At 46.5% G+C, this 26,884-nt stretch overlaps 1 protein-coding gene across 2 annotated transcripts in view; it reads left to right on the forward strand.

The window, feature by feature from the left end:
• The window catches only part of zswim6 (zinc finger, SWIM-type containing 6), a 45,339-nt gene extending 19,918 nt beyond the window's left edge, over positions 1-25,421 (forward strand). The window contains exons 2-14 of one of the 2 annotated variants that reach the window (XM_014127243.2): positions 9,313-9,669; positions 10,106-10,254; positions 10,604-10,754; positions 15,792-15,962; positions 16,602-16,793; positions 16,870-17,082; positions 17,288-17,434; positions 19,374-19,634; positions 20,046-20,181; positions 20,801-20,958; positions 21,142-21,305; positions 21,396-21,477; positions 22,338-25,421. In XM_014127243.2, the coding sequence (XP_013982718.1) occupies positions 9,313-9,669; positions 10,106-10,254; positions 10,604-10,754; positions 15,792-15,962; positions 16,602-16,793; positions 16,870-17,082; positions 17,288-17,434; positions 19,374-19,634; positions 20,046-20,181; positions 20,801-20,958; positions 21,142-21,305; positions 21,396-21,477; positions 22,338-23,200 (3,044 nt within the window). In that variant the 3' untranslated portion in view covers positions 23,201-25,421. The remainder of the gene's footprint in view (positions 1-9,312; positions 9,670-10,105; positions 10,255-10,603; positions 10,755-15,791; positions 15,963-16,601; positions 16,794-16,869; positions 17,083-17,287; positions 17,435-19,373; positions 19,635-20,045; positions 20,182-20,800; positions 20,959-21,141; positions 21,306-21,395; positions 21,478-22,337) is intronic. The other variant, XM_014127250.2, reaches the window with a different exon arrangement.
• The last annotated feature ends 1,463 nt before the right edge of the window (positions 25,422-26,884 follow it).

Genomic DNA, 26,884 nt, shown 5'->3' on the forward strand with positions numbered 1-26,884 from the left:
TGGGAATGAGACATTTGTGCTCCCTGCACAGTGTGTGTGTGTTGCCTTGCCCGGTGGAGGTCCTCGAAGGCTGAACAAATGACTTGGACAGCGTAGGTCAGGGAACGGAGGCGGTACTGAATAAAAAGAGAAGGAAAAATGAATGGTGGCCTTTTTTGTTCCCCTCTTCCACCTGATCCACTGACAGTTGAATGTTTCAGCAGTTGGTTGTTTCCAGGAATTGGACTGGTAATCAGTGCAGTCCGTGTGTATATGTGTGACAGATCTGATTTACATATTGTTGTGCTGTTCTTATGTGAGGGAGAGTGTTAGTTAGCCGACGCGCTCCTTCATCCATTCTTCATCTGTCCCTCCTTCCCCTCCCTGTCATTTTCTGTCTGTTTTCCTTGATTCCCTTTTCCTCTGTCGCTCTCTATCCTGGCTGCTTTCTGTCCCGCTAGCGGTCTGTTGAGATGCAGTCTTGAGTGTCTGTTTTCCTCGGCTCTTCAGGACCATTGTCCTTGTCTAGTGAAACTTGGAGAGAGAAGTGTGTGTGTGTGTGTGTGTGTGTGTGTGTGTGTGTGTGTGTGTGTGTGTGTGTGTGTGTGTGTGTGTGTGTGTGTGTGTGTGTGTGTGTGTGTGTGTGTGTGTGTGTGTGTGTGTGTGTGTGTCAGTCAGGGTTGGGCAACAGTCCGAGTGGGACGTGGGAAGCACTGTTTAAGTGAGCTGTGTGTGTGTGTGACCGAGACCTGGCAGGGTTCACTAGAGCCCCAATGGCCTCTCTCAATTAGACACAAAATGTCACCCGAGGTCCCTTTTTTGGCCAGTGAAATGGACGCCATAAAAACACAGCTACAATTGTGTCCATTCTGAGCTGCCAAACGCTTTATACCTCCTCCACCTTTGTTGAGGACCTTTCTCTCCTTTTTTCCAAGGTATCTCTCCTTTTCTGAGGTAGTTTGAAACCAGTGCTGTGTGGGTTTGAGTCCAGCTTGTTGAATAGTGTGTCTCTCTTCCTTTTTCCTGAGGTCATTTTCAGGTGTCTATCTCCCCTTTTTCCTGTTTTTGTTTCTGAGGTTGTTTTCAGATGGAGCTGCAGGATTTCTGTCTGGTTGGTTGTAAAGAATCTCTTCTTCTCTGAGGTCTATCAAACAGTGGGGTTGCAGACCAGTCCGCTCGCGACTAGCAGTGTGAAGGAAAACAAATGACTCAAATGCTCGGTGGAGTGGTTGAATTTGACACACGTAGCGACTGCAGAAGCTCTGTCAGATATGACTCTGTTAATTGGTGTGTGTGTGTGTTGATTGGTTGGCACAGTGAGGAGCACCAGGAGATGTCTTCAGGGAGACACGGATTGGCCTACTCTACTCCGATCCTTATTGACCCAATTTGAAGCTTGGCGGAGCATCCCCCACCTCCAAACACACACACACACCCTGTTTCCCGCTAGTGCACTCCCACACACACCCGCCCCTGTCCTCCACACACCTCTCAATGTTTCTGTCTACAGAGCACGCTCTATTCCTACTGGCTGTGTGGCAGAGGTAAGGAATGGAAGGGTAGCTGGCCATTGTCTAATAAATACACAGTTAAAGGCGGTCTTTGTTACAATGCTGTGAGAACCAGAATGACTCTAGCCAGCCGTCTCGACGGGCAACCAACTGGACAACCTCTGGCATGACACGGTCCTTACAGACCGCCCCATAGGGTGCCACTGACTTCTCACAGGCCATGGGATGACCCTTATTATGCCAGAATAAAAACCCCTTCTCAGTTTTCCATTTACTGGAGCTATAGTTAACCATCCGTTGGCTGCACTGTGTGTGGAGTTATAGTGTTGATGATTCCCCAGTCATAACTAAATGATTCAGATATAACATCGTAAACTGAACAAAAATATAAACACAACATGTAAAGAGTTGGTCCCATGTTTCGTGAGCTGAAATAAGATCCCAGAAATGTTCCACACGCACAAAAAGCTTATTTCTCTCAAATGTTGTGCACAAATTTGTTTACATCCCTGTTAGTGAGCATTTCTCCTTTTGCCAAGATAATCCATCCAGCTGACAGGTGTGGCATATCAAGAAGCTGATTAAAGGGCATGGTCATTACACAGGTGCACCTTGTGCAGGGGACAATAAAAGGCCATCTCTAAAATGTGCAGTTTTGTCACACAACACAATGCTTCAGATGTCTCAAGTTTTTAGGGAGTCTGCAATTGGCATGCTGACTGCAGGAATGTCCACCAGAGCTGTTGCCAGAGAATTTAATGTACATTTTTCTACCATAAGCCACCTCCAATGTTGTTTTAGACGTCCAACCGGCCTCACCGCAGACCACGTGTATGGCATCGTGTGGGCGAGGTGTTTGCTAATGTCAACGTTGTGAACAGAGTGTCCCATGGTGGCGGTGGGGTTATGGTATGGACAGGCATAAGCTACGGACTACGAACACAATCGCATTTCATCCATGGCAATTTGAATGCACAGAGATACCGTGACGAGATCCTGAGGCCCATTGTCGTGCCATTCATCCGCCGCCATCACCTCATGTTTCAGCATGATAATGCACAGCCCCATTTCGCAAAGGATCTGTACATAATTCCCATGGCCTGCATACTCACCAGATGCTCTGGATCAATGTTTACGACAGCGAGTTCCAGTTCTCCGCCAATATCCAGCAACTTCGCACAGCCATTGAAGAAGAGGGGAACAACTTTCCACAGGCCACAATCAACAGCCTGATTAACTCTATGCAAAGGAGATCTGTCACACCAGATACTGACTGGTTTTCTGATCCATCCCCCTACTTAAAAAAAAAAAAGTATCTGTGGTAGGCAGTTAAGGGTTAATGCAGTGCTAGATAGTATGTGTATACTCTAGTGGTAGTTGAGGGTTAAGTCTGGTTTCCGTGCAGCACTAGGCAGAATTATGGTCTGTAGTGGTAGCTAAGGGTTACGTCTGGTTGTGGTGCAGCACTAGGCAGTATTATGGTCTGTAGTGGTAGCTAAGGGTTACGTCTGGTTGTGTTGCAGCACTAGGCAGTATTATGGTCTGTAGTGGTAGCTAAGGGTTAAGTCTGGTTTCCGTGGTAGGTAGCTAAGGGTTAAGTCTGGTTGCTGTGCAGTGTTAGCTACCACTACAGACCATAATACTGCCTAACACTGCACAGCAACCAGACTTAACCCTTAGCTACCTACCACGGAAACCAGACTTAACCCTTAGGCAGTATTATGGTCTGTAGTGGTAGCTAAGGGTTAAGTCTGGTTTCCGTGGTAGGTAGTTAAGGGTTAAGTCTGGTTGGCAGTATTATGCAAGCTGCAGAGAGAGAGAGGAAGAGTGGAAGTGCATTACAGAATGCTGAGCTCAGGGCTCTGGCACTCCGCCAGGCCTCTCCACACACACACACACACACACACACACACACACACACACACTCAGCTGAGGGCTTCCCACCAGCCCAGCGGTCTCCTCCCCTGTTTAGGAATTATCTCTGCCTCTCCCTTCCTCTTTCTCTCTCTTTCTCCCTCCTACATCTCTCCCTCCCTATGTCTTTCCCTTCCTCTTCTCTCTCTGATGTCAGTAGTTCAGCTGTGGGCCATGTAGGACTCGGGTCTACAGTACAGGGGACTACTGTGTGTGTGTGTGTGTGTGTGTGCGCACGCACAAACTGTTACATTGTGGAGCAACTGCCAACCGGGGATGTACAGTATGTGCCTGTGTGCGAGTGTGGGTGTGTGTTACACAAGCAGATGTGATGTGGTGTAGTGTGTGAGAGAGCGTGTGGATTTGTTTGTGTGCGAAATGTGATCCCCTGTGGTGTTGTGTCAGCTGACTGGTAGGCAGGAAATGGAGGAGTAAAAGAAGGCGGGTTCTCTTTCGCTCTAAACCTCTCTCTGGCTGCAGTCCAAACTCAAAGTAGACAGCCCTCGACCCTCAGCCCTCGAATGACGTTTTACATCGTCACATCCGAGTGTACCTTAAATGTCCCTTGCCTAAGCGAGGGAGAGTGATGATCAGAGAGGCAACATCCTTGGTGGAAGTCTTGAAGTTGAACTTAAAAACAACCAACCTAAAGCTATTAATGTACCTAGCAAGCTAACGTAGCTAGCTAGCACTCCTGTCAGGTAGCTAGCTAGCTACAGTTATGCATAGCTGGCTAGCTAGTTTTATAGTTTGGTAATTTATTCCAATACATTTCAGAATTCCAAAAATATATTTATGAAGCTAGCTATGTTTTATAAGCTCCTCACAACAAAACGAAGCTAATTTGCCAATGCTAAAATCAATGTCATATATATATATATGACATTGATTTTAGCATATATATAGCAAGCTAGCGTAATAATTTAGTCGGAAATGCCGAAAATGCAGCCGTGTTGATAAAATTTGACACTTCGTGGCCACCGCAGTTTGACACGTGACTACAGTTTGCATTGAATTGTAGGTCATATCAACCCCACAAGTGATCACCTAAGATGGCAATCAAACTGCATCCGCTTTCGACGGGGATTCCCCCAAGGGAAAGGGGCTAGTGTGAGTGGGTAAAGAATAACATGTTTGGACTGCATCCGCTGTCTCTCTTTGCTCTTTGTCACTGTCACATGATTTTCTATCTCTCTCTTTCTCCCCCCCCGTCTTCTGTTAGTCAGTTCTTCCAGTTTGTCAGTGTGAGTTTCCAGCATTCTGATTGAGCAAAAGCCTGTTGAGAGAACCGAAACCTGTGTGTGTGTGTGTGTGTGTGTGTGTGTGTGTGTGTGTTGTTGTTTTCTTCTGCGTATGTATTTTCATTGCACGCACATGTGTGTTTGTAGTGTATGTATGTGTGTGTGCTGTCTCCCAGACCTCCCTTGAAACCGTTACTAAATTCTTGTAAAATCTCACTCGCTCAATCTATCTCAGACCATTAGGACTATTTGTTTCCCCTTGGGCTGTAGTTGAAGTATCTGGCTAACCATCTTAACATTGCTCCAGGCTCAAGTCCCCTCCTTAAGCACTGATTTAGGATCAGCTTAGCCAGATCAAGGCCTAACCTGAACCCTTAAGAGATTTAAGGCAAAGCTGACCTTAGATCCACGCTGTAGGACCATCTGAGTCTTTTCACACTAAGCTATGGACGGTCGGTCGTATAGAGATACCATTTCGGCAATATGAGGCTCATCAAGGATTCTTGGTAGAGAGTCATGAAAGTAGCAATGTGATACTGTAGCATTATAGACTGCCACAATATCATAGGGGGCCAGGGAAGCCCCACTACACAGAAGAACCTGAGATAGACCCTCTAGTACTGGGAAGCAGACCCGCTCTCCTCCTAGTGTACAGTATGTGTGTGTACTTTGAGAAAGCCCAAAATAAAACAAAATACTTATTTCGGTGTTCTCCTTTCTCTTCTTCACCTCAGGGAATAATGGTGTTGGAAGGAATAGCAACCGTTTTACGGTCTCCTGACTAATTGTGCTATTTTGTGGTTTTTTTTGGTGCTGATCTTAACTTTTTTTTGTACATAATGTTTCCGCCATCATTTCCTATGACTGAAAAGAGCTTCTGGACATCAGAACAGAATCATTGGTCAGAACAGAATCATTGGTCACTAACATCAATTTGGATGAGGATTTTTACTTCAGTGAGTCAGAGGCGAATGACATACTGCTCATCCCGGCCCAGGCCCGAATCCCTGACACTCGAAGATGGAAGAGGCGCCGTTATTGAGGTCGGCGGGGCAGGATACCTGACGAGACTACATCAACCGCCTCTACCCTCTCTTCTATTGGCGAACATGCAATCACTGGAGAATAAACTGGAGACCGGCCTATCAACTTGATCTGAAGAACTGTAATATCCTATGTTTCTCCGAGTCGTGGCTGAACAAGGACAAATCTAGCATTTTTTTCCCTATACTTCGGCAGGACAGAATGGCAGCGTTGGGTGAACTCGGGGGGGTTTACAACAGCTGGTGTGCGATCTCTAATATTAAGTAAGTATCGAGGTTCTGCTCACCTGAGTTACAATACCTCATGATAAGCTGGCCGCATCGTGGACTATGGAAAACGGAGGGCCGAGCACGCACCCATTCACATCGATGGAGCTGTAGTTGAGTGGGTGGCAAGCGGTACCGGAGCGCCAAGTCTGGGACCAAAAAGCTCCTGAACAGCTTCTACCCACAAGCCGTAAAACTGCTGAACAGTTAATCATTGATCCCCTTATTATTTGCACTGACACTCATGCACCAACTCTATGCACGCTCACTGGACTCCACCCACATACTGCACTGACACTCCAAAACACACACTACATATGCTTACACATACAAAACACACACTACATATGCTTATACACACAAAACACACACTACATATGCTTACACACACAAAACACACACTACATATGCTTATACACACAAAACACACACTACATATGCTTACACGCACAAAACACTCACAAACACGTTTTATTTTTTACTCTGCATTGTTGGTTAGGGGCTCGTAAATAAGCATTTCACGGTAAAGTCTACACCTGTTATATTCGGCGCATGTGACCAATAAAAATGTATTTGAAACCTGAATACAGTGGCGGGAAAACACATGGATTGGTACAATATATGGATTGGTTGTTTTACTGTTGGGTCGTGTGTGTGTGTGTGTGTGTGTGTGTGTGTGTGTGTGTGTGTGTGTGTGTGTGTGTGTGTGTGTGTGTGTGTGTGTGTGTGTGTGTGTGTGTGTGTGTGAGATGTGACATAGTAAGCAATTTTCGGGTACCGCTCGTGAGGGCTACTTTCAGAACTACTGGCTAAAAGGTATACAAAAGTACCAGAAAATGTCTTTAAATCCTCTATATCTATCTAGAGCCTATTGGTCTCCTGTCCTCTCTACATTTTACATTTGTCATTTAGTAGATGCTCTTATCCAGAGCGACTTACAGTTAGTGCATTCATCTTAAGATTGCTAGGTAGGACAACCACATATCACATTCATAGTAAGTACATTTTTCCTCAATAAAGTAGCTATTAGCAAAATCCGAGCAAGTGGTGGGGGGGGGGAAATCAAGTGCGAGTGTTAGCATGGCTATCTAGAGCAGGGATTGGCAACTGGCGGCCAGCGGGCCACTTTGGTAGGCCCGCAGACCAGTTTTTCTGGGGGGGATGTCAAGGTTGTGTGTAGAGACAGACCAAGGCGCAGCGTGCTCTGAGTTCCACATATTTATTTAATGAAACTCACAAAACAAAAAAAGGAACAAACAACAAACCGTAACGACTGAGATGCTACATGCACTTACTCAAAATAAGATCCCACAAAACACAGTGGGGAAATGGCTGCCTAAATATGATTCCCAATCAGAGACAACGATAAACAGCTGCCTCTGATGGGGACCATACCAGGCCAACATAGACATAAAACAACCTAGATTACCCAAAGGTGCGGACTCCGGCAGCAAAATCAGACTCTATAGGGGAGGGTCCGGGTGGGCATCTAGCGTCGGTGGCGGCTCCGGTGCGGGGCGAAGTACCCACTCCACTCGTGGATCCGCCACCATCGGACTTTGGCCCCGCCCAGACCACGGGTCTGGCCATGGAGCTGAGTTGGCTGCCGTGCCTGGACTGGGCATCGGCGCAGAGGAAGGCTCTGGCCTTGGAGCAGGACTGGACACTGTGCCTGGACTGGGCATCGGCGCAGAGGAGGGCTCTGGCCTGCGGACCGTCTCAGGAGGCTCCGGCCTGCGGACCGTCTCAGGAGGCTCCGGCCTGCGGACCGTCTCAGGAGGCTCCGGCCTGCGGACCGTCTCAGGAGGCTCCGGCCTGCGGACCGTCTCAGGAGGCTCCGGCCTGCGGACCGTCTCAGGAGGCTCCGGCCTGCGGACCGTCTCAGGAGGCTCCGGCCTGCGGACCGTCTCAGGAGGCTCCGGCCTGCGGACCGTCGCAGGAGGCTCCGGCCTGCGGACCGTCTCAGGAGGCTCCGGCCTGCGGACCGTCTCAGGAGGCTCCGGCCTGCGGACCGTCTCAGGAGGCTCCGGACTGCGGACCGTCTCAGGAGGCTCCGGACTGCGGACCGTCTCAGGAGGCTCCGGCCTGCGGACCGTCTCAGGAGGCTCCGGCCTGCGGACCGTCTCAGGAGGCTCCGGCCTGCGGACCGTCTCAGGAGGCTCCGGCCTGCGGACCGTCTCAGGAGGCTCCGGCCTGCGGACCGTCTCAGGAGGCTCCGGCCTGCGGACCGTCTCAGGAGGCTCCGGCCTGCGGACCGTCGCAGGAGGCTCCGGCCTGCGGACCGCCGCAGGAGGCTCCGGCCTGCGGACCGCCGCAGGAGGCTCCGGACTGCGGACCGCCGCAGGAGGCTCTGGACGGGGAAGGCGCACTGGAGGCCTAATGCATGGGGCCGGTACAGGTGGCAGCAGACTGGTGACACGCACCTCAGGGCGAGTGCGGGGAGGAGGCACAGGACGTAGCGGACTGGGGAGGCGCGCTGGAGGCCTGGTGCGTGGGGCCGGTACAGGTGGCACCGGACTGGTGACACGCACTTCAGGGCGAGTGCGGGGAGGAGGCACAGGACGTACTGGGCTGTGAAGACGGACTGGAGGCCTGGTGCGTGGAGGCTGTCGAGTCTGCCAATAAGAATGTGGTGATTGACAGAGTCGAAAGCCTTGGCCAGGTCGATGAATACGGCTGCACAGTAATGTCTCTTATCGATGGCGGTTATGAAGTCGTTTAGGACCTTGAGCGTGGCTGAGGTGCACCCATAACCAGATTGCATAGCGGAGAAGGTACGGTGGGATTCGAAATGGTCGGTAATCTGTTCGGTCCCGTGTGGCTCAGTTGGTAGAGCATGGTGTTTGCAACACCAGGGTTGTGAGTTCGATTCCCACGGGGGGGGCAGTACGGGAAAAAAATTATGAAATGTATGCATTCACTACTGTAAGTCGCTCTGGATAAGAGCGTCTGCTAAATGACTAAAATGTAAATGTTTGTTAACTTGGCTTTCGAAGACCTTAGAAAGACAGGGTAGCGACAACACTGCCTCCACGGCTGCGGAATTATGTTACCCGCGTCTCAATTTTCAGGTAGTCAAAAAAGTACATCAAATGCTGGAGCGTATTACAGGGAGCCGCTCCTTTTCTAACGAAAATCAAAATTGCAAAACAGAATCTTGCGTCTGCAAAGAGCTTATAGTAAGCTATAGGCTAGTGAGCCACACACTCACAGAGTTATGACAAGAACATTAATGCCATTGTACTGTTCAAATATTTCGAACGTAAGCTTCTGTCAAGTACTTTTGTGTAAAACTGTTAGGCTACATGAATACAATTTGATTGATTGTCTAAAGGTTCTTGTTTTTTCTCCTTGCAGGGTTCCACCTCAGCGGAACGGTAACAGAACCGGCCACAGCGTCGGAACCCGAGCTCGTCTGCAGTGTGAGCGTCAGCTTCGACCGCTGCAAGATCACCGCGGTAACGTGCGGCTGCGGCAACAAGGACATCTTCTACTGCGCCCACGTTGTAGCGCTGGCCCTGTACCGTGTACGGAAGCCCGAGCAGGTCAAACTACACCTGCCCATCTCAGAGACTCTGTTCCAGATGAATAGAGACCAGCTGCAGAAGTTTGTCCAGTACCTGATAACAGTTCACCACACCGAAGTGTTGCCCACTGCTCAGAAACTAGCTGATGAGATTCTGTCTACCAACTCTGAGATCAACCAGGTCCACGGTGAGTGGGGTGGATGATGTGTAGACGAGAGAAAGATGGTGTGAGGAAGAAAAAGTGTGTGTTTGTGTGTGTGTGTTTTTGCGCGAGTGTGTGTGTCTGGAAATGATTTCCCCCTGTCTGGCTCCAGTAAAGCAGAACACTGGAGAGGGAAACACTTTGATCAAGCCACGTCCGTGTGAGAGCTCAACAGTAATGTAGTAATGTGGGGAAGAGTGTGTGATAGTACTTTAGACCCACTTTATTTAAGCCGGTATCATTTTGTTCATCTTGTTCTGTTTTTGTTTGTGTTTGTGACATAGAGCCCAGTGCTTTCATTGAATCATTTTCTATTTCTCAACTTAAATGATAAGCACTGTGTCTCTCAACTAACGTGTGTGTGTGTGTGTGTGTGTGTGTGTGCGTGTGTGTGCGCGTGTGTGCGCGTGTGCGCGCGCAGGGGCCCCGGACCCCACGGCAGGGGCCAGTGTAGATGATGAGAACTGTTGGCACCTGGATGAGGAGCAGGTTCAGGAGCAGGTGAAACTCTTCCTCTCACAGGGAGGATACCACGGCTCTGGGAAACAACTCAACCTTCTCTTCAGCAAGGTAACACATACTCACACCAGGGTTGGGGTCAATTCAAATTGAAGTGAGTCAATTCAGGAAGTAAAGTAAACTGACATTCCAATTCGATAATTGAAAAAAGGGATTTTTTTTCCAATGACTTCTTAATACATTGAAAAGTAGATGTATGTATTTCAAAATGTGTTTAATTTTTTGTATTTTAAATTCAAATCCCTTCCTGAATTGACTGCCTTCAATTTGAATTGATCCCTACCCTGTCTCACACACACACACACACACACACACACACACACACACACACACACACACACACACACACACACACACACACACACACACCTTTGATGACCTCTCTCTCTTTCTCCTCTAGGTGAGAGAGATGTTGAAGATGCGTGACTCCAACGGTGCCAGGATGTTAACGCTGATCACAGAGCAGTTTATGGGCGACCCTCGTCTGGCTCTGTGGAGACAACAGGGAACCACCATGACTGACAAATACAGACAGCTGTGGGATGAGCTAGGTAAGAGACAACACACACAAAGTCACACAAACGTGCGCACAAGGACAGACGCCACTTGGACGGACTAGCCGTTCAAGAGAGAGTAAACACACACACATTTGATGGTCGCACAAGTGCTGCTATGATGACTGTTTGATTTGTGTGTTGGTCAGTTGTGTAAGACCTGTATCTCCCTATGCTTTCTGATATGATGGCTGCTTGTATGCCGATGTGTGTGTATGTATCAGAAGTGTATTGTATAGTCAGTCTGTTATGTATTGGCCGTTATCTGTAGGGTGTGAGCTGGATGGTTTGTGAAATATATGCTTTTTACAGCCTAAAATGGATTCGGAGATTGTGAGCTGGGTATTTCTCTCTCTCTCTCAGAACAGATGAGATGTGGACTGAAGGCTCAGAGTAGGCCCATCAAAGGAAATAAAGGGTGAAGGGAGGGATCGTGTGTGTGTGTGTGTGTGTGTGTGTGTGTGTGTGTGTGTGTGTGTGTGTGTGTGTGAGTGTGAGGAGCTAAATCCATCTTGATGAGCCCAATATTGTTTTAATGAATGTGTGTGTTTGATCCTTTGTAGTCTGAGACAGCGGTTCCCATCTGGCTTAGGTTGGAGAGGAGGGGGAGATATATAGGCCGCTCTTTCTCACTGCTGACGGGTGTATGCGTGCACGTGTGTAAGCTCACAAGGCCAATATTTTTCTCACTCACACACATGCCCATTCATTTATACTGACTTTTCACACCCACTCACATACAAGATGCTGCTACTCTGTTTATCCTGTTGGGGCTAGGGGGTAGCAATGAACCCTGAGACGGGATTGCTAGCAAGGCTGGAAATTCAAAACATCAAAAATCTAATAATTTCAATTTCTCAAACAATCAACTATTTTACACAATTTAAAAGATAAACATCTCCTTAATCTAACCACAATGTTCGATTTTCAAAGAGGCTTTACGGCAAAAACATAAAGTTAGATTATGTTAGGACAGTACATAGCCACAAAAGTACAAACATCCATTTTCAATTCAAGGTCAGGCGTCACCAAAAGCAGAAACCAGCTAAAATTATGCACTAACCTTTGACAATCTCCGTCAGATGACACTCCTAGGACATTATGTTATACAATACATGCATTTTTTGTTCCATCAAGTTCATATTTATATCCAAAAACAGCATTTTACAGTAGCGGTGAAATTCAGATTTTTTTCTTCTCTGAAATGCTTCCGGTGAACAACGTTACAATTTACAAAATTACTATTCGAAAACATTGGTAAATTATAATATTGTCATTCAAAGATTTATAGTTTAACATTTCGTAAATGCTACTGTATTGCCAGATTTCAAAATAACTTTACTGGGAAATCACAAGTTGCAATAAACCGGGTGCTGTGCTAAGAACAATAGGCTAGGCTATATAGGTTAGCATCATCTTGTAACCATGTAATATCAATAATACTATTGTCAATAATCCCTTACCTTTGATTATCTTCATCCATTGGCACTTCCAGGAATCCCAGGTCCAGAACAAATGTGGTTTCTTTTGACAAAGTTCATAATTGATGTCCAAATAACTCCAAGTTGTTAGGCTTCGGTGGCTACTAAAAAGTAGCGCGGGGGTCACGCAAAAAGTTAAAAAAATAAATCTATTTACGTTCGTTCAAACATGTCAAACGTTGTTTAGCATCAATCTTTAGAGCCATTTTTAACGTGAAACATCAGTAATGTTTCAACCCGACCTCTCCTGTGTCTAGAAAAACGTTTTTGAAAAAATGTCTCGCGTCACATGATTGCGCAGGTGCAGGCAATAATGGAAGTGACGACATCCCAGGGAGGTCAACTTCCCTGCATTCTAATTCGATCTCTGTTCATCATAGACGCTTCAAACAACTTTATAAAGATCGCTGACATCTAGTGGAAGCCGTAGGAGTTGCGAAATGAATCCTTTCTCACTGTGTTATCTATTAAACAATGACTCAAAAAAAATAGTACAGCCACAAAATTATTTTTTTCTCTCAGGTTTTCTCAGGTTTTTGCCTGCCATATGAGTTTTGTTATACTTACAGACACCATTCAAACAGTTTTAGAAAATTCAGAGTGTTTTCTATCCAAATCTGGTAATAATATGCATATCCTAGCTTCTGAGTTGGTGTAGGTGGCAGTTAAAAATGGGCACATATTTTTTTCAAAATTCTCAATACTGCCCCCTAGCCCCAACAGGTTATCTTACATGCTGTTGCCTAGTCCCCTTACCCCTATACACATCTACCTCCATCACTCCATTATCCCTGTCCCCTTACCCCTATACACATCTACCTCCATCACTCCATTATCCCTGTCCCCTTACCCCTATACACGTCTACCTCCATTATCCCTGTCCCCTTACCCCTATACACATCTACCTCCATCACTCCATTATCCCTGTCCCCTTACCCCTATAGACATTTACCTCCATCACTCCATTATCCCTGTCCCCTTACCCCTATACACATCTACCTCCGTCACTCCATTATCCCTGTCCTCTTACCCCTATAGACATCTACCTCCATCACTCCATTATCCCTGTCCCCTTACCCCATACACATCTACCTCCATCACTCCATTATCCCTGTCCCCTTACCCCTATACACGTCTACCTCCATCACTCCATTATCCCTGTCCCCTTACCCCTATACACGTCTACCTCCATCACTCCATTATCCCTGTCCCCTTACCCCTATACACATCTACCTCCATCACTCCATTATCCCTGTCCCCTTACCCCCTATACACATCTACCTCCATCACTCCATTATCCCTGTCCCCTTACCCCCTATACACATCTACCTCCATCACTCCATTATCCCTGTCCCCTTACCCCTATACACATCTACCTCCATCACTCCATTATCCCTGTCCCCTTACCCCTATACACGTCTACCTCCATTATCCCTGTCCCCTTACCCCTATACACATCTACCTCCATCACTCCATTATCCCTGTCCCCTTACCCCTATAGACATCTACCTCCATCACTCCATTATCCCTGTCCCCTTACCCCTATACACATCTACCTCCGTCACTCCATTATCCCTGTCCTCTTACCCCTATAGACATCTACCTCCATCACTCCATTATCCCTGTCCCCTTACCCCATACACATCTACCTCCATCACTCCATTATCCCTGTCCCCTTACCCCTATACACGTCTACCTCCATCACTCCATTATCCCTGTCCCCTTACCCCTATACACGTCTACCTCCATCACTCCATTATCCCTGTCCCCTTACCCCTATACACATCTACCTCCATCACTCCATTATCCCTGTCCCCTTACCCCCTATACACATCTACCTCCATCACTCCATTATCCCTGTCCCCTTACCCCCTATACACATCTACCTCCATCACTCCATTATCCCTGTCCCCTTACCCCTATAGACATCTACCTCCGTCACTCCATTATCCCTGTCCCCTTACCCCTATACACATCTACCTCCGTCACTCCATTATCCCTGTCCCCTTACCCCATACACATCTACCTCCATCACTCCATTATCCCTGTCCCCTTACCCCATACACATCTACCTCCATCACTCCATTATCCCTGTCCCCTTACCCCTATACACATCTACCTCCATCACTCCATTATCCCTGTCCCCTTACCCCTATACACATCTACCTCCATCACTCCATTATCCCTGCACATTTTAAACACTGTATTGGAACTGACCCTGTATATTGTATGCTTGCTTACTTACTTACTTACTTATCACATTTCTTATTTCTCGTCAGTTTTTTTTTTCGCGTATTACATTGTTATTGATTATTGCATTGTTGGGTTTTGAGTTTGCAAGACATTAAAATTTGAAACTTCCATCTTGAAACTGTGTCAGCCAGCTGGCAAGTGAAGACCACTGGATGAACAGTAGAACATGCTTGTTGTTGATTTGTGTTGAATGTGTTTGTTCTGTGTTCCCTGTCCTCTCCTCCTTTCCTTGGCTTATCTTTATCCTGTCATAATTGAACCACCACTGTGTGTGTGTGTGTGTGTGAACACTGAACAGTACACTGTCCATATTCAGGATAAGCAGGAAAGCGAAACGGCAGCTTTAGGGATTATTCCATGTTATTGTGTAATTGGGGGAGACTCTAGACCCTAGCCTAGTAACCATATCCCATAGAACTCAACCCCAGCCTAGCAACAACATCCAATAGTAACCTACCCTAGCAACAAAATCCCATAACCACAACCCTGTTGTCATGGTAGTTGATTGTTGGAACTGTATTATATATCCCCCCCAGTCTCTTTGTTTTGGTGGTTGTTTCTCGCTCTTTCTGTTTTAAGGGAAGTCCATCTCTTATTTCTGTATTTTTTGAATGCATTTTCATGTTTTGAATGTTTTCCACATTTCCCCTGCTTGCTGGATGCACCTTCTCCTCTCCTTTCTAAAATCTCCCCTTCTTTATTATTTCTCTTTATTATCTTTACTCCCCCCGTTCTCTTCCCATCTCATCCCGTCGGTTGCTCCCTTCTCCTCTCTCTTCCCTCTCTTCTCTCGTCCCTCTTTTGTCCTTGAGGCTGTCCAAACAAAGACAGAGGATAAAACGACTCCTTTCCCCACCCCCGTCTTCCTTCCCTCCTCCACATCTCCTCCTCCTGTTCTCTCGCTTCACCTCTCTCTGCCTCCTCCTGTCTCATTCTGTCATCTGTCCCCCTTTTCTGTTCTGTGTTCATTTTCCATCATTTTTCTCTTTACCCCTGTTTCTCGCGGCATATTTCTTTTTAATGCCTTCCGTCCCCCACTCGCCATCTCTCGCTCTCCTTCCCTCACTCCCTTCATCCATACCCAATTTCCCTTTCAGCTCAGGCTTCAGGTAATCACAGTGTGTCACTAGAGTATCTGTGAGTGTGAGTGCGGCAGGCATGTGTTTATTGAATAGATAACAGTCACAAAGACTGTTGATGCTCCGGAACATTTTAATGGCATCTATTTTTCCCTTTTTACAGAATCAAATTATATGATTCAAGGATGAACAACAATAACAGAAACATTGTGTGTGTGTAGGTGCCCTGTGGATGTGTATTGTGCTCAACCCCCACTGTAAGTCGGAGCAGAAGTGTGTGTGGCTGAGACAGCTGAGACGGTGGAACAGTGTTGACGTGTGTCCCTGGGAGGACGGAAACCACGGCAACGAACTGCCCAACCTCACACACGCACTGCCGCACGGCAACCCAGGTGAGAAAACACAGACACACACACACACACACACCTGACCAACACAGTGCCTCAGGGCCAACCCAAGTGAGAAAACACAGACACACACACACACACACCTGACCAACACAGTGCCTCAGGGCCAACCCAAGTGAGAAAACACAGACACACACACACCCTGACCAACACAGCGCCTCAGGGCCAACCCAAGTGGGACCACCACACTAAGTTTGTGCGAGAAAAGCCACTTTCTTTTCATCAACTACGTCTCTATTTTCTCTCTGTTGATCTCTTTTTCTGTTTCTCCATCTGTCTACATGCCTTTTAATCAACTTTCTCTCGCTCCATGTCTCTGCCCTGCGAGCTGTTCTTATTAGTTTCTGTGTGACTGATGGAATAAGCCCAATAACCCAGGAGGGTTCCTCCAGCTACGGCTGCCCTCTGCTCCCCTCGTCCGTGCCTGAGCTAAATTAGAAAATACAAGCCCTTAGACATTTTTTATCAGGCTTCTGAATAGGAACAGTGCAGTGAATGAGCATTTCATCCAGGTAGCTTTAGGTGGCCCATCACAGAAATGTTTTCAACTGAACATTGTCCTCTTCTTTCCCTCCCTCCCTCACCACCTCCCCTCCGTAATCCCTCTTTCTCCCTCTCTCCCAGACTTGTCGTCTCGTCCTCACAGGACAGTGTTTACGAGGGCCATCGAGGCCTGCGACCTGCACTGGCAGGACACGCACCTGCAGCGCATCATCACACATGACCTCTACACGCACTCACACGCACACTGTCACCACGACAACCATGGCAGTGCAGGGGCACTGTTCGACGCCCGTGGCTGGCCCCTCTGGCACGGTGAGTGTGTGTATTTGTGTTGGCAGTGACGAATGCAAAGGAGGGCTAGATTTCTAAGACCGGTTTTTTTATGAAGGCGAAACAAGATTTAGTCGGAGTAGCTTTGGAAGTAACAGCCTCCCACCCCGCCTCCCTCTCGCAGAGCACATCCCTACAGCGTGTGCGAGGGTGGATGCGCTGCGGTCACATGGTTATCCCAGGGAAGCCTTGCTGTTGGCCATCGCTATCGTCAACACCCTGATACGGCAGCAACAGAAACATCTTGAGCTCTTCCGCAGCCACAAAAAAGGTCTGTTGGAATTTGTTTCCGTCTTAACTGTGTATTAAGTGTGTAAACGCAGAGTCATACCAGTGTGTAAACGCAGAGTCATACCAGTGTGTAAACGCAGAGTCATACCAGTGTGTAAACGCAGAGTCATACCAGTGTGTAAACGCAGAGTCATACCAGTGTGTAAACGCAGAGTCATACCAGTGTGTTGTTTTGTCCTCTCCAGAGCTGCTCCATAAAGGCATGACATCTGTCACCAACATGGAGGGCTGGGTGGGACACCCCCTGGACCCTATAGGCACTCTGTTCAGCACCCTACTGGACACGGGACGGGGAGACGAGGAGGGGCGCAACGCCTTCCTGGACTTCTCAGGTAAATGCACGCACACTCTCGCTTTCTCTCGCTCTGTCTCCCTTTTCTGCATATTTTATGCATTTTAATTGGAACGTTTTTTTCTGCGCCATCTTTTATTCATGAGCTGTGATTGGAGGATGGCTGAGGAACAATTAGTGATGTCATCAGTGATGATTGGGTGTGATTGGTTCTGTCAGATAGATACCATGGCCTTGGAAACTGCTCGTCTAGACGTGTGTGTGTGTGTGTGTGTGTGTGTGTGTGTGTGTGTGGAAGTGATAATCCTCCTGGGGTCATGTCTGTGGGCCCATAGAGACATCATTAAGCTATTAGAATAAATGATGACCTCTCCCTGGAGAACACACACACACAGAGAGACCGCAGAGAGACGGAACACGCTAATAGATCAACACATACGTCAATAAAGGAAATAGCGCATCCATACATTGATTGTGAAGCCTTAAGATACACTATATGACCAAAATAATTTATCCCCCTTTGCTGCTATAACAGCCTCCGCCCTTCTGGGAAGGCTTTCTACTAGATGTTGGGAAATTGCTGCGGGAGACTTGCTTCCACTCAGCCACAAGAGCATTTAGTGAGGTCGGGCACTAATGTTGGGCGATTAGGCCTGGCTCGCAGTCGCCGTTCCAATCCATCCCAAAGGTGTTCTATGGGGTTGAGGTCAGGGCTCTGTGCAGGCCATTCAAGTTCTTCCACACCGATCTCGACAAACCATTTCTGTTTGGACCTCGCTTTGTGCACGGAGGCATTGCTTTGCTGAAACAGGAAAGGGCCTTCCACAAACTGTTGCCACAAAGTTGGAAGCACAGAATCGTCTGGAATGTCATTATATGCTGTAGCTTTAAGATTTCCCTTCAATGGAACTAAGGGGACTAGCCCGAACCCTGAAAAACAGCCCCAGACCATTATTCCTCCTCCACCAAACTTTACAGTTGGAACTATGCATTGAGGGAGGTAGCGTTCTCCTGGCATCCGCCAAACCCTGATTCGTCTGTCGGATTGCCAGATGGTGAAACGTGATTCATCATTCCAGAGAACTAATTTCCACTGCTCCAGAGTCCAATGGCGCCAAGCTTTACACCACTCCAGCCGACGCTTGGCATTGAGCATGGTGATCTTAGGCTTCTGTGCGGCTGCTCAACCATGGAAACCCATTTCATGAAGCTCCTGTAGAACAGTTCTTGTGCTGATGCTTCCAGAGGCAGTTTGGAACTCGGTTAGTGAGTGTTGCAACCGAGGACAGGCGATTCTTATGCGCTTTAGCACTCGGCGGTCCCGTTCTGTGAGCTTGTGTAGCCTACCACTTCGCGGCTGAGCCATTGTTGCTCCTAGACGTTTCCACTTCACAATAACAGCACTTACAGTTGACTGGGGCAGCACTAGCAGGGCATACATTTTATGAACTTGTTAGAAAGGTGGCATCCTATGACTGTGCCACGTTGAAAGTCACTGTGCTCTTCAGTACGGGCCATTCTACTGCCAATGTTTGTCTATGGAGATTGCATGGCTGTGTTCTAGATTTTATACACCTGTCAGCAATGGGTGTGGCTGAAATGGCAAAATCCACTAATTTGAAGGGGGGTCCACTTACTTTTGTATATATAGCCTACTTTGAAGGCCTTGGTTGAAATAGCAGTAATTTTAGTGCTGGGGTGGAACTAACGCCTGGGCACACAGTAGCTCATGCATGACTGAATTGAATGCTGTAGTTTTCTGGGGCAGCACCGAGCTATTGTCATGATAATGTGGGTTGAGTGACCGTATTGGTTCTGACACAGATTGAGCCACAGCCTTGCTGTTTCACTCGCTATTAGATTTGGTGACAACATTTCAAAGACATGCTGTTTTTAATGTGATCTCTCTTATTTTCTTCCTCTCGCTCTCGCTCGCTCTCTCTCTTTCCCCATCTCTCTCTTTCCCCATCACTCTCCAGGCTCTGTGAGTTCAGCCAAAAGGTCGGAGCCCCACCTCTTTCCAGCACAACGCTTACTGGACGATGGCCAATCGTTCGTAGCACTGGCCGTAGAGACGGCTCTGATCGGCTTAGGGCAACAGAGGGTGATGCCCGACGGCTTATATGCCCAGGAGAAGGTGTGTCGCAACGAAGAGCAGCTATTGGCCAAGCTCCAGGAAGTGGAACTGGACGACGCACTGGTCAAGATCTTCCGCAAGCAAGCAATCTTCCTGCTAGAGGGTGAGGGGTAGATGCACACACACACACAGTCTTGTTTAACTAACTTTGTGGGGACACATAATTGATTCCCATTCAAAGTCCTATTTTCCCTAACGCTTACGCTAATCTTAACCCTAACCGTAACCCCAAAACCTAACCCTAACTCCTAAACCTAACCTTGAACCCTAATTCTAACCTTAACCCTAAACCCCTTAGAAATAGCCTTTTTCCCTGTTGGTCTAATTACTATTTACTAATGATTTAGAGATATAATGTTTTAATTCCAGTATATTCTGGTCCCCACAAGTATAGTTAAACATGTCTATACACACAGCCATCACTCTCTCTCGTCTAATCTCTATCTTTCTAATCTCTCTTTAATCTAATCTATCTATCTAATATATCTAAGACTGTATTCTCTGTCTCCTGTAGCTGGTCCATACAGTGGTCTAGGAGAGTTGCTCTACAGAGAGAGTGTTCCCATGCATACCTTTGCCAAGTATCTCTTCACCTCCCTACTACCTCACGACACTGAACTGGCGTACAAAATTGCACTGAGAGCCATGAGGTAAGTACACACACAAACATATCTCACATAACTTATTTTTTTGTTGCACTTCAGTAAATAGTTTATGCCCAGAAAGAACATCAGGTAAGTTCAGTTAAAAAGGGAGGTCATCCTCCTTTTGAGTCTCAAATGATGTATGTGTGTGTGAGGCTTGGAGACGTGAAGCTATCCTGGGTGCTGTTTAATCATAACGCTGCCTTTTGCTGGAATCCTTGTTAAATAATTCAACAGCATTGAAAATTAGTTTTGGAGAGTGTTTGAATAATAAATATACAGTAATACATATATAAATATATATTTTATGACGTTGGGTCTCTTTCTGACTGCTGAGAGGCTTATGAAACCTTTGGAACTTCATTTCATTCTGCCCAAATTAAACTCTTTAGATTTTTAATATATTGAAATCTTTATTTATTTTTTTAAAACTCAGTCTTCAACCAGCCTCATATATATACTGGCATTACAACGTTCTATTCTAAATCGTTTTTACTCATCTCCGCTTTAACAGAAGCACTGAACATTTCCATAAGCCTTAGAAGACATCTTAAAGGCTCATACATCCTTATCAAAGTAATAAATAAAGGGTAAATATCAGTATATTAAATATGTGTGTCTTTAGGTTACCGGTCCTGGAATCCATGGCTCCGTCAGGTGATCTGTCCAGACCTCACCATATAGTGTCAATGGTCCCTAACCGTTACCCTCGCTGGTTCACTCTGTCTCATATAGAGTCACAACAATGTGAACTGGCTTCCACCATGCTCACCGCAGCCAAAGGTAAACACACACACACACACACACACACACACACACACACACACATACTGTATGTACGAGCACACGCACTACAAACGCACACTCACATACACACACATGCTCAAACAATAATGTTTCTGATATTTTTTTGCAAATAGGTTGTTTTAAATGGGGGGGTTTTAAATGGGGTTTTTGTCTTCTCAGGTGACGGACGTAAGTTAGAAACAGTGTTAGAGTCCATCCAGAAGAACATCCACTCCTCGTCTCACATCTTCAAACTGGCTCAGGACGCCTTCAAGATCGCTACTCTGATGGACAGTTTACCAGACATCACACTGCTCAAGGTCTCACTGGAGCTGGGTCTTCAGGTAACACACACATCCACAGTAAACACGCACACACACACACACACACACACACACCTCCCTAACCTGTACCTGCTCCTCTCTCCCCTGAAGGTGATGAGAATGACTCTGTCCACGTTGAACTGGAGGAGGAGAGAGATGGTACGGTGGCTGGTCACCTGTGCCACAGAAGTTGGTGAGTTACTCCTCTAAGGATGTTTTGCATAATGTGTGTGTGGGGGGGTGTATGAGTGATGTTCTGCATGTGTGTGGGGGGGGGTGTATGAGTGATGTTCTGCATGTGGGGGTGTATGAGTGATGTTCTGCATGTGTGTGTGGGGGGGTGTATGAGTGATGTTCTGCATGTGGGGGTGTATGAGTGATGTTCTGCATGTGTGTGTGGGGGGGTGTATGAGTGATGTTCTGCATGTGTGTGTGGGGGGGTGTATGAGTGATGTTCTGCATGTGGGGGTGTATGAGTGATGTTCTGCATGTGTGTGTGGGGGGGTGTATGAGTGATGTTCTGCATGTGTGTGTGGGGGGGTGTATGAGTGATGTTCTGCATGTGTGTGTGGGGGGGTGTATGAGTGATGTTCTGCATGTGGGGGTGTATGAGTGATGTTCTGCATGTGTGTGTGTGGGGGTGTATGAGTGATGTTCTGCATGTGTGTGTGTGGGGGTGTATGAGTGATGTTCTGCATGTGTGTGTGGGGGGGTGTATGAGTGATGTTCTGCATGTGTGTGGGGGGGGTTTATGAGTGATGTTCTGCGTGGGGGGGTGTATGAGTGATGTTCTGCATGTGTGTGTGGGGGGGTGTATGAGTGATGTTCTGCATGTGTGTGTGGGGGGTGTATGAGTGATGTTCTGCGTGTGTGTGTGTGGGGGTGTATGAGTGATGTTCTGCGTGTGTGTGGGGGGGTGTATGAGTGATGTTCTGCATGTGGGGGTGTATGAGTGATGTTCTGCATGTGTGTGTGTGTGTGGGGGTGTATGAGTGATGTTCTGCATAATGTGTGTGTCAAATATATATATTTCCACCCTCTCCCCTGCTGTAGGTGTGTATGCGTTGGACAGCATCATGCAGAGTTGGTTCACCCTGTTCACCCCGACCGAGGCCACCAGCATCGTGGCCACCACCGTCATGTCCAACACCACCATCGTCCGCCTGCACCTGGACTGTCACCAGCAGGAGAACCTGGCCTCCTCCGCCCGTACCCTGGCCCTGCAGTGTACCATGAAGGACCCCCAGAACTGTGCCCTCTCCGCCCTCACGCTCTGCGAGAAGGACCACATCGCCTTCGAGACGGCCTACCAGATCGTCCTGGACGCGGCCGTCACGGGGATGAGCTACACACAGCTGTTCACGATAGCCAGGTACATGGAGCACAGAGGATATCCCATGAGGGCGTACAAGCTGGCCACGCTAGCCATGGCCCACCTTAACCTCAGCTACAACCAGGACACTCACCCTGCTATCAACGACGTGCTGTGGGCCTGCGCTCTGAGCCACTCTCTGGGGAAGAACGAGCTGACTGCCGTCATCCCCCTGGTGGTGAAGAGCGTGAAGTGCGCCACTGTGCTGTCAGACATTTTGAGACGGTGCACGTTGACCACGCCGGGCATGGTGGCGCTGCACAGCCGCAGGAACTCTGGGAAGCTGATGTCGCTGGACAAGGCTCCACTCAGGCAACTGCTGGACGCCACCATCGGGGCCTACATCAACACCACGCACTCTCGCCTCACGCACATCAGCCCGCGCCACTACAGCGAGTTCATCGAGTTCCTCAGTAAGGCCAGAGAGACGTTCCTCATGGCCCAGGACGGACACATCCAGTTTACCCAGTTCATAGACAACCTCAAACAGATCTACAAGGGCAAGAAGAAACTCATGATGCTCGTACGGGAGAGGTTCGGTTGACGAAAGACGAAACGTAAAAAAAACTATTGTGATTGGTCGACGGATCTATTGAGATGGAAATTGAGAGCGATCACGCCCCCTTTTACTTGATCCTGCCTTTGTATCCTTTTGTAACTTAAAAAGTGACGGAAAAAAACGGAAAACGGAAAGAAAAAACAGAAAACAAGAAAAACGAAACGACTAAAAACAAACAATAAAAAGGCCACATCGGTATTAATGTGTATATAGACCCTATTTAGTTCACAAACAAACAAAAAAAGAACATTTGTTGTGGAAGTGTGTGTGTGTGTGTGTGTGTGTGTGTGTGTGTGTGTCCCTTTATATGTATGAAGGAGAGTGTGAGAGAGAAAGAGAGAACTAAAAATACAATCTTTTGGTTTACACTGAGTATATGTTGTCCAGTGGCGAGATGCCCTCATAGCACTCCTGTTCCCCTTCTGTTAAACGCTCACAGAGACAAACACGGCTTAAACCAAACGGAGCAACTCCATCAGACGTGACAAGTACCTCGTACGGACCCAGCTTTACTCCCCCCCTTGTCCTCACCCCTCCCTCCCCACTCAGTGTAGTCAACGTGTGCAAACAGCAGAAGTAAGAGAACAACACAAACAAACAGTTCAGCTCACATTTCTTGTTTTTCCTTTTATTTACTGTTCTTGTTTCTTGAGTAACAGTGATCACCAACTCCAGTCTGACTGTCTGCCATGGCTTTGCAGTGTTGTTCACCCTGATGCTTCACACACACACTAAACAAGCAAATAAACACAGAAAAACACACCCACACTCAGAAACTCACGCAGTTGCAGGAACACTGTAAACACACCCTCGCAGAAAACACACACTTATACTGTCATAGTGCTTGCGCTTGTGGAAACTTAGCAACTGTCAACATACATTCTCAGGGATTTCTCTATAAAAAAAAAGGAAAGTGAAAAAAGAAAGAGTGAGAGCATTTTATTGTACTGTGTATATATAATAGTATATGTCTGAATAGTGAAACAAAATGTATACGTTAACTAATTTATAAATAATATTCTATGTAATGCAAAATACTTGAAGCTGCAGTACCTTGGTTTTTATAGCAAAAACATATCAGAAGGACAATTAAAATGTGTCGCCTTGCGTTGCATCATCAGGGGCCAGGACAAAGGTCAGGGGTCACTTCAGTAGGACTGTTAGCTGGGTGACCCCGCAGAGACAGACAGACTGACACCCACTGGACTGCTTGACAGGAACTGGCTGTTTGCAAAACAGGACATGGATCTTGTATTTTGTATGGACCAGCAAAATATATGTATCCTCCAGTTGTAGACACAGTTTCATTGGGCACCGCAGAAGAAGAGGAAAGAGGGAGACTTTCCAGGAGCCAGATCAGTGAGCCTTAGCATTACAGATGTAGAACAAGGGCCCAGTGCCTATGAAGCCGTCAAATGTAGATCTGACAAAAACCCCTGACTCTTTACTAATAATCAGCGTAGAAATTTGGCCTGACCACGCCTCGTGTCTCCTTCCGCAGTGATCAAGTTACAAAAAAGAAGCTCCATTATATGCACAACAACCAACCAACAACATGTACATGCCTCCACAACCAACCAACATGTACAACATGCCTCTTCTGCTGACTCCCTGACTTTGTGCAGGACAGAAAGTTGCAATGTAGGTCTTGACTGTTCCAACTTTTTTTTACGCTTTTTTTTTTATGTTTCTCTCTTTTTGAATTTTTAAATTTTCTCTCTAGAATTCCTCAACGAGAACAGCCTTCTTTCTTGCCTTGTCTTAATGCTTTAAAACAACCAAACGGGAGTTCTAACTACCAAACTTCGTTCATTAAATTTAAAAAGCCAACCAACTTTGGTTACAACTTTTAGTGTCTTTAATTTTTAGCTGAATGGTTTTGTGTTCAGTGCTTTGAGAATCCCTTCACCTCTGTTTGTTTTTGGGTGCAGAAACGTTGTCTAGTGTCTCTTGTCTCCTCCTCCCCTAAAGGTTTGTCCGTAGTTCCTTTGTCCAGAGGCAGAAATATAATTCATATTCCATTTTATTTATTTATTATGATAGGTAAACGATTGTACTTCTTCAACAGTGTCAGCATTGCTCATGAAGTTGAAATTCAGATTTGATACACCGATATCAATTTATTTATGTAACTAAATCACTGTTTTATAAACTTGTTAATGATTCAACTTTTTTTGTTTTAATTAAAATTAGTTTTTTGAGAGGAGACCTTGTGTGGTGTTTGTTTTTTCTAGTTCTGCTATTTTACGCTGCGTCATCAGTTGAGAAACATTATGGCTGGGTTTTACTTTCTTTTATCCAAGAATGTAAACCCTGGAATGCGTCTGGACAATAATGAATCCACTGAGAGTAGTAGTAAAAAGGAAGTCAAGGTTTTTTTCCCTGCTCGTCTGTTTCCCAGAAACAGTCTTATAGTCGATGTGTTTGGTGTATTTAGGCGGTATTCCAAGTGTTCATCATTCCTGGTATTCCGAGATGTTTATAATACTCAGAGTCGATATTCAGGCCATACGAAGGAATTCCCCTCGACCACACCCACAAATTCGGGGAAAACAAACATCATTTTTCATTGACCCCAATTGTAAAAGAGCCAACTTCATCATCAATGTTTAGTTATACAAAAATATGCCAAAAAGCTGTGGTGTTGTTCAATCTACATGTAACCAGGTCCTGTGGCTTCAGGCTATTCGGTGTGGGACGTGGGGACCCGGTGTCCAAGTAGGTACAAGTAGCTATGTGTGTGGAAAACATTTCATCTCAGGTAATGCATTTTACTTGTGTTAGTGTAGTCCGTTTGTAACTCCACTCACTACCTTCAGCTGTATAGTCCGTTTGTGTTGTTGGTCTTGGCTAGCTTAATGTTCCGGTCAATAGCTAGCTAGCACTCACTCATTCATGTGGCTGCTAGCACCGTCATGAAAAGTGGCATGAGGGAAGCCCCACAATATTTTGTTTTTCAAACTATTGAGAATGCTCAGGAACAGGCAGTGTTTAAAAGTAATCTTTAAACATGTACTTTTCTTAAATGTAGTTTTGTATTCCACAGCATCATCTGGACTGTAACGTTTACATCCCTCTACAGTCCTGGTCGGTTTTAGGAGTCCTGGTTACCCAATTGGCTCACAGCAACAACTTTAACTTTTTCAAACACAATTTTCTTGTTGTCTGCTTGCTTCATTAAATTACAAAAGCAGTATATCCCCTAGATCGTTTTTACAGGCGGACCAAAGTCCCCCTTTTAGTTTCCTTGGTTAGATGACTATAGAAAGTGGGGTATTCCTTCCTCTTCCTATCTCTTATCGTCAACGGCAACCAGGGTGACTGTAGACTGGACAGGAAATTCAAGTTGGAACCACAGAAGGAGGGGGGTGGAGGAACAAGAACAGCCCCAGATGCTTCCAAACATTACTGTTGAAAATGTTTTGACCCCCCCTCGCCCCTGACAGCCGTTCCATAACAAGTCAATCAGCACTGTTTGAATTTACTACATGTGAAGTGTTTTTAACAGAAGTGACCGCAGTAAATCCCCAAGCTAACAATGAACCATATCAAACAGGAACCAGATAAAATGGTCGGAGTTAAGGGGTTGAGATTAAGCCTGTATATCTCTGCCTTCGTTTGTATTTGGGAAGCAAGATAAGACTCCCTAACATGCAATATTATATAGAT

This window comes from Salmo salar, chromosome ssa01 (assembly GCF_905237065.1).
Source record: "Salmo salar chromosome ssa01, Ssal_v3.1, whole genome shotgun sequence".
NCBI classification, from domain to species: domain Eukaryota; kingdom Metazoa; phylum Chordata; class Actinopteri; order Salmoniformes; family Salmonidae; genus Salmo; species Salmo salar.